The sequence below is a fragment of the Galeopterus variegatus genome, unplaced genomic scaffold (genome assembly GCF_000696425.1).
Source record: "Galeopterus variegatus unplaced genomic scaffold, G_variegatus-3.0.2 Scaffold1978, whole genome shotgun sequence".
Taxonomy (NCBI): Eukaryota; Metazoa; Chordata; class Mammalia; order Dermoptera; family Cynocephalidae; genus Galeopterus; species Galeopterus variegatus.
In genome coordinates this window covers 286,998-297,206 of record NW_007728089.1, presented here as the reverse complement: position 1 = coordinate 297,206, position 10,209 = coordinate 286,998, and the positions used below count along the sequence as shown (strand labels likewise).

General features: G+C 49.5%; 1 protein-coding gene across 2 annotated transcripts in view; it reads left to right on the top strand.

The window, feature by feature from the left end:
• The first annotated feature begins 6 nt into the window (after window positions 1-6).
• The window catches only part of LOC103596306 (cholesterol 24-hydroxylase), a 32,887-nt gene continuing 22,684 nt past the window's right edge, over window positions 7-10,209 (top strand). The window contains exons 1-3 of one of the 2 annotated variants that reach the window (XM_008579908.1): window positions 7-35; window positions 7,807-7,887; window positions 8,480-8,561. In XM_008579908.1, the coding sequence (XP_008578130.1) occupies window positions 7,862-7,887; window positions 8,480-8,561 (108 nt within the window). In that variant the 5' untranslated portion in view covers window positions 7-35; window positions 7,807-7,861. Of the gene's footprint in view, window positions 36-7,806; window positions 7,888-8,479; window positions 8,562-10,209 lie in introns of those variants that run through there. The other variant, XM_008579909.1, reaches the window with a different exon arrangement.

Here is a 10,209-nt window from a genome sequence, read left to right as displayed (position 1 = left end):
CGCTACGAGCACATCCCCGGGCCGCCGCGGCCCAGGTGAGCGGGGGGTGGGGGCGGGGGCCTGGATGGGGCGCTGGAACGGGGGGCCGGAGGACCGCGTCCAAGCTGGCGCCGAGGCCGGGGTCCAGCCTGGCTCTTTGCGCGCGGCCACTTGGAGACAGCGGCCCAGAGAGGGGCGCTAACTATTCTTAGTAACAAATTAGTCACAGCCGCAGCAGCTGCTGGGCGCCCACCGCGCTCAGCTGGGCCCCACAAACCTGATGGCAGCGACAACTCTGTCAGGTAGGCTCTATTGTTACCCCACCATTCAGACGGGGAGACTGAGGCGCGCAGAGGCGAAGTCACCTGCCCAAGGTCATGCAGTTTGGTAAGCCTAGATTTACACACAGGTCAGCCTGGCTCCAAAGTGGGCGCTATTAACTTTGGAACTTGGACAGGGTCGGCCTAGATTGGAGCACACTGTACCTTAGTGACATTCCTTTTTGTCTGTATATCCCATTTGTCTTCTCCTTAGTACTGTCATTTCATTCTTGCCCCCACCCCTCACCTACTAAATCCAGTTCTAAATTAGCCCCCTGAGTGGCCAGCAAGGCCCCTGCTAAGCTCTCAGGACCCACTCTATACTGTTCTCTTTCCTCTTGCTTGCTCACTGCACCCCCAGGCTTTCTACTTTCTGCCCCCAGCTGATTCCCTCGCCCAGGGTCCAAGTCTTCCCCTTTTTTCAAGCCTGGGCATGGTGGGCTACTTCCTCTCCTCATCTCAAACAGGCCTCCCTGACCATCCTGTGTAATGCCCACCCATAAGGAGTTTGGGGCCATCACCCCTGAAGTTACCTTCTTTCTACCTATTGACTGTCCATTCACCTGTTGACTGTCTGTCTCCCCCTTAGAATGTGAGCCCCAGGAGGGCAGGGATGCTGCGTGTTCACTTGTGTTTCTCCAGCTCTTGGCATGTTGCAGATGCTCAATAAATATTTGTTGAATGAATAAATAAACAATGGTATTAAACACACTTTTTAAAACTTGAGGATATGAACATTCTGGAAGGCACACGTCTCCAGCACAAGCCAGATGCGCTGGCATTAGAAGGCTGAATCTTTGTTTGGTGGGTTCAGGGAAGATCGCTGTGGCTGTTGACACAGGGAGGCAACTGTTCTCTCATTGGCTCTCTGCCCTCCTGGTGCCCTCTCCCACCTTGGGATCTTCCCCAGCCCCCTTTCCCTTGCTTAGCAGCTCTGCCTTCCACTCACCTGATGTTCTTCCCTGGCTTTTCAGGCTTGGCTCAAATGCTGATTCCTCAGGGAGGTTCCTCCTGCTCCCTCAAATATATTACATTCATTTTATAAATGCTTTAAGTCACTATCATTCTCCTTTACATAAGTGGCTAATTATTTGTGCAACCTCATGTTAAGTGTCTGTCTCTCCCATGAGCTCTATGTCTGTCTCATTCACTGCTGTGTCCCCAGCATCAAGCACAGCAGCACCTGCTACATGCGTCGTGGATACTCGATAAATAGTGATTCAAGGCTGAACTGTGGAAATCTACAAGTCTGTCATGTACACTATCACCCTTTCAAGTTTTCAGATCGACATCTGGGAATCGAATGAGTGCTGTGCTTGTTCTGGTAAAGTCTCGTCAATGCTTTGCCTTCTCATAAACCCAAATGCTTCAGGCATAAAGACCTGGTCCAGCCTCTGTCCTTCAGAAGGCAGAACTTAAATTATCTTTTAAAAAAATCAAGATATAACTTGCATACCATAAAATGTATCTTTTTAAAGTGTACAATTCATTGATTTTTAGCATATTCACAGAGTTGTGCAACCATAACCTCTAATTTCAGAACTTTTTGGTGACCCAAAAAAGAAACCCCATGCCCATTAGCCATCACTCCTCATCTCCTCCCCAACCTAGGCAACCGCTGATCTACTTTTTGTCTCTTACCGAATTGCCTATTCTGGACATTTCATATAAATGGAGTCATACAAATCATACAAGTAGAATGTGTCCGTGCGTCGTGGATACTCGATAAATAGTGATTCAAGGCTGAACTGTGGAAATCTACAAGTCTGTCATGTACACTGTCACCCTTTCAAGTTTTCAGATCGACATCTGGGAATCGAATGAGTGCTGTGCTTGTTCTGGNCACAAGCCAGATGCGCTGGCATTAGAAGGCTGAATCTTTGTTTGGTGGGTTCAGGGAAGATCGCTGTGGCTGTTGACACAGGGAGGCAACTGTTCTCTCATTGGCTCTCTGCCCTCCTGGTGCCCTCTCCCACCTTGGGATCTTCCCCAGCCCCCTTTCCCTTGCTTAGCAGCTCTGCCTTCCACTCACCTGATGTTCTTCCCTGGCTTTTCAGGCTTGGCTCAAATGCTGATTCCTCAGGGAGGTTCCTCCTGCTCCCTCAAATATATTACATTCATTTTATAAATGCTTTAAGTCACTATCATTCTCCTTTACATAAGTGGCTAATTATTTGTGCAACCTCATGTTAAGTGTCTGTCTCTCCCATGAGCTCTATGTCTGTCTCATTCACTGCTGTGTCCCCAGCATCAAGCACAGCAGCACCTGCTACGTGCGTCGTGGATACTCGATAAATAGTGATTCAAGGCTGAACTGTGGAAATCTACAAGTCTGTCATGTACACTATCACCCTTTCAAGTTTTCAGATCGACATCTGGGAATCGAATGAGTGCTGTGCTTGTTCTGGTAAAGTCTCGTCAATGCTTTGCCTTCTCATAAACCCAAATGCTTCAGGCATAAAGACCTGGTCCAGCCTCTGTCCTTCAGAAGGCAGAACTTAAATTATCTTTTAAAAAAATCAAGATATAACTTGCATACCATAAAATGTATCTTTTTAAAGTGTACAATTCATTGATTTTTAGCATATTCACAGAGTTGTGCAACCATAACCTCTAATTTCAGAACTTTTTGGTGACCCAAAAAAGAAACCCCATGCCCATTAGCCATCACTCCTCATCTCCTCCCCAACCTAGGCAACCGCTGATCTACTTTTTGTCTCTTACCGAATTGCCTATTCTGGACATTTCATATAAATGGAGTCATACAAATCATACAAGTAGAATGTGTCCATATTTCTTTCCTTTTCATGGCTGGCTTTTTTCACTTAGCGTGATGCTTTCAAGATTAATCCATGTAATAGCATGTGTCCATATTTATTTCCTATTTATGGCTAAATCCTCCCCAAATCTTACACCACAGAGTCTACATGTGACCTATAAGTGTGGGGTGGGGAGAAAGAGTGGGAGGAGGATGAATAGAATCACAGTTGGGCTCTTTATTCTAAGGAGGTGAAATGAATATGTGAAAAAATTTGGGGTTAAAAATTGGTTAGTGGTCAAAAATAAAACTGCACTAAATGGAAGTTTGGGAACCTCTTCTAGCACAAATCAGATGCTTTGGCATTAAAAGCCTAGATCTTTAAACCATCATTGGTAACACTGTGGTTGACATGAAATCTGTGTATTGAGTCTGCAATAGTGGCATTTGTCCCTGGTGCTCCAGGATGTGCCAGTTTGCACAAGAAGCAGCTGCTTTGCCACTCCACCCTTCATCTTGCTTATTCTGCAGGAAGCCCTCTCCTCCAGGATGCCCTCCCTGAGTGTCCTTCCTCTGTGCTCTTATTACAACATCCTACTGCAAAGACCCACTTCCTCCCTGCCCCACACCTGTAGGCTGAGAACTCGAACCGCACAGTCAGATACAACATAAACACCTGTAGCTTCTTTCTTTCTCTGTCACTGCCCTAAACTTCCTCATCATCCCCTATTCTCTTGGTAGCGTGGGGTGGACGTAAACTTGACAACGAAAGGTCTCTCTCCCCCAGTTTTTATTTATTTCAGAATAGATTTCTCAACTTTGACTTCTGGGCAGTGCTGGTTCTCTCCTCCCACTCTCACTTGCCAAGTTCTGGGGTCGGGGATGTTCAGCAAGGAGCAGGGACCCTCAGCCATGGTGAAGTCCCACGGCTGGCTCTGTTGGGTGGTGCTGCCAATGGACTTTGGGTGCCCAGCAGGGAACTCACTGCCCCATCCCTCCAAATGAGGCACAATCGCAGTCCCTCACCCTCACTCTCATCCCTAGTGGGTGGCCCACTCCTCCACCATTTCATGGGTTCCCTTCATCTCTTTGGGTGGCCTCTCAGGGGGCTCTCCAGATGACCTCGGCTCTAGTTACTCTCCAATGCTTTTCTGCCCACAGGAAACCTTAGATTCCCACCGAGCCAATGGCAGTGTTATAGGAAACTTGATGTGTTAGGGAGGTGCAGGGTAGGGGAATCTTCGGCCTCCACTCTCTCCCTGGACTGCTCTGCCATATCCAGTCTGTCACCCGGGGCATGCCAAGTGGGCTTCTGCCTGTCGGGCTGCTGAGCAGCAAGTCCCAATGTTCTGCCATCCCCGCAGCTTTACTTGCTGATTTTGGACACCTGGTCTTCCAGCTCGGTGGTCTCCTCCCAGTGCCCCCTGCAGGAAGCAGAGAGGATGGTTTTAGTTCCCTTTCTTGCCTGGCAGTGGGGAACCCACCCCACTCCATGCTCTTTGCCTTCTTGAGCTGGCACTCACCTTTCTTCCCAGGTGGTGGTGGAGGCTCTGGAGTCAGACTGTACTGACTCAGATGACTCAAAACTGAGAACATCCCCCCAAACTGTGCAGCTTTGGGGAGTGACAGTGGGGATACTAGATTATTCTGGAAACGCACTAGTTGTGTGTGATGTCCATGTCACTTCTTTCTGCAAATGGAGCAGAGTGAGTTCAAGGCCTCTCACCTGGAGTGGGCCACTGCTGCCCGGTGGTGACTCTCCAAGTCTCTCCCCAGTGCATGTACTCTCTTGCCTTCTCCATCTGCACTGTCAGCTTTTGTTCTTGCTCCCCACTTCCCCATGCAATGGAACAGCTGGAGAGAGCTTCCTTCCAGGCCCCACCACCTCAGCTGCCCACCTCCCCACCCAGGAGCCCATGTGTGCTGTCCAGCTGTTCTGGCAGTAGGAGCTTCGCCCGGCCATGCCCAGCCTGCCCCCCTGCTCAGTGACCCTGCCCCAGCACCCTCTCCCCGCTCTCCTATGTCATCAGTTTTCCTTCTCTTCTGCATCATTCCCATTTTTATATAATATGCTGTAAGAATTCACAGCTTGGAAATAACCCTTCTCTTCACCCTCTTGTTCCCCTCCAGCTGCTGTCCCTGCAGCAACCCCCCTGGCAGTCTGCCTATCTTTGGGCCTCCAGGCCTCCCCTCCCCTTCCCTCCTGAGCCACCAACCTGGGCCCTGGCCCCTATACAACCTGCTCTGGTCAAGGCCCCCAGTGGCCTCCACATTGCTGAACACAGTGGTCAGCCCTCTGTCCTCGTCTTACCTGGCCTCTAAGCAGCCTGGGCAGAGCCGATCCCTCCCTCCTGCTTGTCCTGGGTTCTTCGCTGGCTTCCCCCTCCACTCTCTTCTGCCTCTTCTCTTTCCTCCCCAGCAGATCCTGCCTGTTCAGTCTCCTGGGCTGGCTGTCCCCTCAATGATGGCTCAGTCCTTCGTCCTCTCCTCTGTCTACGTCCATCCCCAGAGGCCTCATCCAGTCACTGGGCTGGAAACACCACCTCTCTGCTAAGGACTCTCAAATGTTTGTCTCCAGCCTGGAAGCCTCCCTGAACTCCAGACTTCAGTTTCTAACGTCCTGCTCAGAAGTTCTCTTAGATGTCCAATAGGCACCACAAACCTAACTCCAAAGGGTCCAAAGCTGAGCTACTTATTTCACCTACTTGTCTCAGGTTGGTCCCTGGGAGCCGATCCTGAAACAAGAATTGAAGTGTAAGTAGTTGATGGGGAGTGATCTCAGGTTGGGGCAAGAGTGGATAGAGAGAGAAGGTAAGAAAACCAATAAAGCAAGTTACCTCTGGGGAAACTGAGGTGCAATTGCCCTAGGAACTCTGGAGGGCTGTGCAGAGCAGAGCTCCAGGGTGACCAGGAGTGGAGGGGGTTGGGGCACAGGTGGGGGCTGCTTTGGGGTGTGTTCATCTTCTGGAACTTCCAGCTGGCCCTTCCTTTGAGGGCCCTGGGAGAATAGCAGGTACTGGCAGCTGGAAGCCTATCCTCCTGCATGGATAAGGGCAGGGGACACAACGGCGTCTCCTGCCCCAACAACAGTCCTCGTCATCTTAGTAAACAGCAGCTCCATCCATCCTTCCAGCTGCCCATGCCAAAAACCCCAGTCATCCCTGACATCTCACTTGCCCCACACTGGAACTGTCAGCCTGTCCCGTTGGCTCTGCCTTCAGAGTACATTCAGGATATGACTTCTTGTCATCTCTACTGCCCTGCCCTGTCTGAGTCCTCGTCACCTCTCGCAGCCCCTCACTGGTCACTGGTGCCTCTGCTTCCATCCTGCCCTGCTGTCCACCTCCACCCTGGTTACTCTCAGCACAGCTGCAAAAACGACCCATTTAAACCCAAATCAGATCCCATCTCTGCTCTGCTCGAAACCCTCTAGCAGCCCCCACCTCACTGAGGTCAAAGGAAAAGTGTGAACAACAGCCTAAAAGGCCCTACGTGATCCACCCCCCAACATTGGTGACCCCATCTTGTGACACTTTCCTCTCAAGCACTCTGCTCCAGCCACACTGACCTTCCCAATGTCAGAGCACACTCCTACCTCAGGACCTTTGCACCTGCTCTTCCTGTCACCTGGAATGCTCTTCCTCCAGGAACCTGCACAGCCAAACCCCTCACCTCTTGCAGGTCTTAGCTCACAGGTCACCTTCTTAGAGGGATGTTCCCTGCCCTGCCTGTATGAAAGGGCCCCCCACGCTCATGCCTGGCACTCTCACCCCCCACACTCTGTTTTATTTTTCTCCTACCACTCTCTGACATTGTATTTGTTTGTTTGTTTGTTTACTGTATGTCTCTCTGGGAGAATGTGAGTCCCACAACACAGAAACCTCCAATTGCAGTTTTATTTATTTATTTATTTATTTATTTATTTTTAAAAGATGACCGGTAAGGGGATCTTAACCCTTGGCTTGGTGTTGTCAGCACCACGCTCAGCCAGTGAGCGAACCGGCCATCCCTATATGGGATCCGAACCCGAGGCCTTGGTGTTATCAGCACCGCACTCTCCCGAGTGAGCCACAGGCCGGCCCTCCAATTGCAGTTTTATTGTCACTCATTTGAGGTGCTACAGTGAACTTGCTTGGATTTAAGTCATACAGGAGACAGGAAGTAATAGGCACCTGGGAATATTCTTCAAGGTGACACCAAACAGGCTTGTATACAATCTGGCGATCGATCACACTGCAGATTACATGACTAACCAGCCCCTGATGAGAAGGGCTTCGGGACACCCTGGTACCAGCTATGCAATTGTGAGCAAGTGACTTCACTCTCCAGTCTTGGCTGTCCTGCCTATAATATGGTTAATAATAGATTCATCAGGCAATATGGGGAGCTTAGATGGAGTGAAGCCTAGCATGGTGCCCGGCATACAGTAAGTATTCAGGGAATGTCTGTAGGTGTTTCCACTCAATGTATCAAGCCCTCTCCTTGTGCCAGCCCCTGACCTCTATGCCAGAGAGATAGGAATAAAACTCTCCTCTCCAAGGAGGCCTTTGGAGTTGGTCAGACCTGTGTTTGTGTCCTGTCTGTGTTCTTACTGCCTGGTGACTCTGAGCCAGTGCCATAACCTCCCTGTCCCTCAGTCCTCCCGTCTGTGAAGTGGGCTTAGTAATGCTGACCTCATAGGGGTCTGTGGAGAAGGGGACATTCTTTAATGGTGACTGCTGTAATCCTAATGTCTCTCATTTCTTCTAGTTTCCTTCTAGGACACCTCCCCTGTTTCTGGAAAAAGGACGAGGTTTGTGGCCGCATGCTCCAAGACGTGTTTTTGGATTGGTGGGTTCTAACTTCTCACTTGTTCTTACTCCAGGTCCCCATGGGGAAGATGCCAGCCCCCCACCCCAATCCAGCACACGAACTCCCAGTCCCACTCCACCCTGGCCCAGCTCACTCTCAGCCCAGTAGTTCCTCCCGAGTTGAGAGGCAGATGAGGCTGGTCTGGAAGCCAAGCTCTGCCATTTGCAGCTGCAGGACCTTAGACCAGCCATCAGAAGCTCTCTGTGCCTCAGTTTCCTCATCTGTACACTGGGTGGGGGATGTGACTAGGTAACAGTTGTGGTCTGGGGTAGTACTTTACACTTTTCGAAGCACTTTCAAAGATACGATATCATTTGATTCACGGGATAACCTTATGGGGCAATCAAAGGAGGGCTGTTGAGACCCTGTGTCATGGGTGTGGCAACTGAGGCCCAGTGGGGGACATGACTCAGCACTGAGTCAGCATCAGGACAGGGCCTCGGCACAAGGGTCTTTCCTGTGTTGAGCACCTTTTGGGAGGGGGCATTTCTGTTTCTCCCTCTGGACTGGGGCTGATGACGTTCACATCTCGGGTAGCTGACAGCCTCCTTTGGGTCACTTCGGTTTCCAGGGCTAAGAAGTATGGACCTGTTGTGCGGGTCAACGTCTTTCACAAAACCTCAGTTATCGTCACGAGCCCCGAGTCAGTCAAGGTAGGAAGCAGAGTGGTTTCTGGGGGTAACCCCTTCCTTCCCCTGCATTGGGGGAGTGACACTCGACCCCAAGGGACTGTGGAGGAATGTTCCAGAGCCAGTATGCATTTGGGCTGGCTTCCCAAGGACCCAAATTGGAATGGCATCTTTCTCTCTACCCACCCACCATTTGGGGGCTCCTCCCAGCATTGCTGTTTGGTGTGGGGAGCGAGTGGGCAGTTTGCTTTCCCCACTGGGGCACCCACATTTAGTTTGCCTCTCATAGCCTCAGTTCCTTCATCTGCAAGTTGGAAATTGCAACCCTATCTCCTAGGGCTATGATGAGAATTAAATATCAATTAGCTTATTTAACAACTTATCAAAAGATATTTAAACAGTGCTGACTCTGGATCATGTACTTTTCTGTGCACATCACAATTATTAACCCATTTCATCCTCATAGGGGTAGAGATGCTTATTAGTCCCGGTTAAGAGATGATGAAACTGAGGCAGGTGGCATTAATCTGTAATGTCTGTCACGTAGGTACTAAGAATGGGCATCAGACCATCTACTTTGGAGTTGGCAGAAGTGGGCTCAAATCTGGGCTCTGTGACCAACTGGCTAGGGGACCATGGACAAGTTACTTCATCTTTCTCAGCCTCCGTTTCCTCATCTGTTAAACAGGGATGATGGCTCTCATACAGGGAGGTTGTAAGAATGGAACTGAAATGACATATGGGAGCCATCTGGCCCAGGTCTAGCACATAGCAATCTCTCGGTAAACGATGGCACTGTCATCCTCAGCAGATGTGTGGGCGTGCTTCTCTGCGTGGAGCATGGCTGTGTGACGCTGACAGCGATAAAATACAACCGAGGGCCCAGATCAGGAGACGGGTTGAGTAACTTTATGTCTGTAACAGAATGTTAAAAATTATTATTTTTTTAAAGTTTAATTTCAGACACAGACACAGTTGAAGACTTTGTAAAGCACGCTACCAAAAACTATGCACAAAGACTTTTATGATGTTTCATGAGAATAGAAGTTGAAAGGTACAATGGTACTTCAAAAAGTTCATGGAAAAACAATTGAAAGATAATACGAATGTTTCCATGAACTTTTTGAAGTACCTACACATTAATAGCGTGAATTATATTGATTGATAGATATTCAAGTGTTAAACCAACCTTGCATTCCTGGTCATGATGTATGATCTTTTTTACATATGCTGGATTAAATTTGCTAATATTTTGTTAAGGGTTTTCACTTCTACATATATTCTTGTAATGCCGTTGTCTGGGTTTGGTATCATGTTAATACTGGCCTCATAAGATATGTTGGGAAGTGTTAACTCCTTCTCTATTTTCTATAAGAGTTTGTATAAGAATGGCGTTATTCCTTCCTTTAATGTTTGGTAGAATTCACCAGTGAAGCCATGTGGGCCTGGAGTTTTCTTGGAGGGAAGTTTTGTTTTTGTTTTCTTTTTTTTTTTGTCTTTTTCCGTGTCCGGCAACGGATCGCAACCCTCAGTGTTGCCCCCGTACCGGACCGGGGACCGGCAACGGGACCGCAACCCTCAGTGTTGCTCCCGCGCCTCACTCAGCCAGTGAGCGGGAACCGGTCTGTATGTGGGATCCGAACCCTCGGGCGGGAGCGCCGCCGCGCTTCCC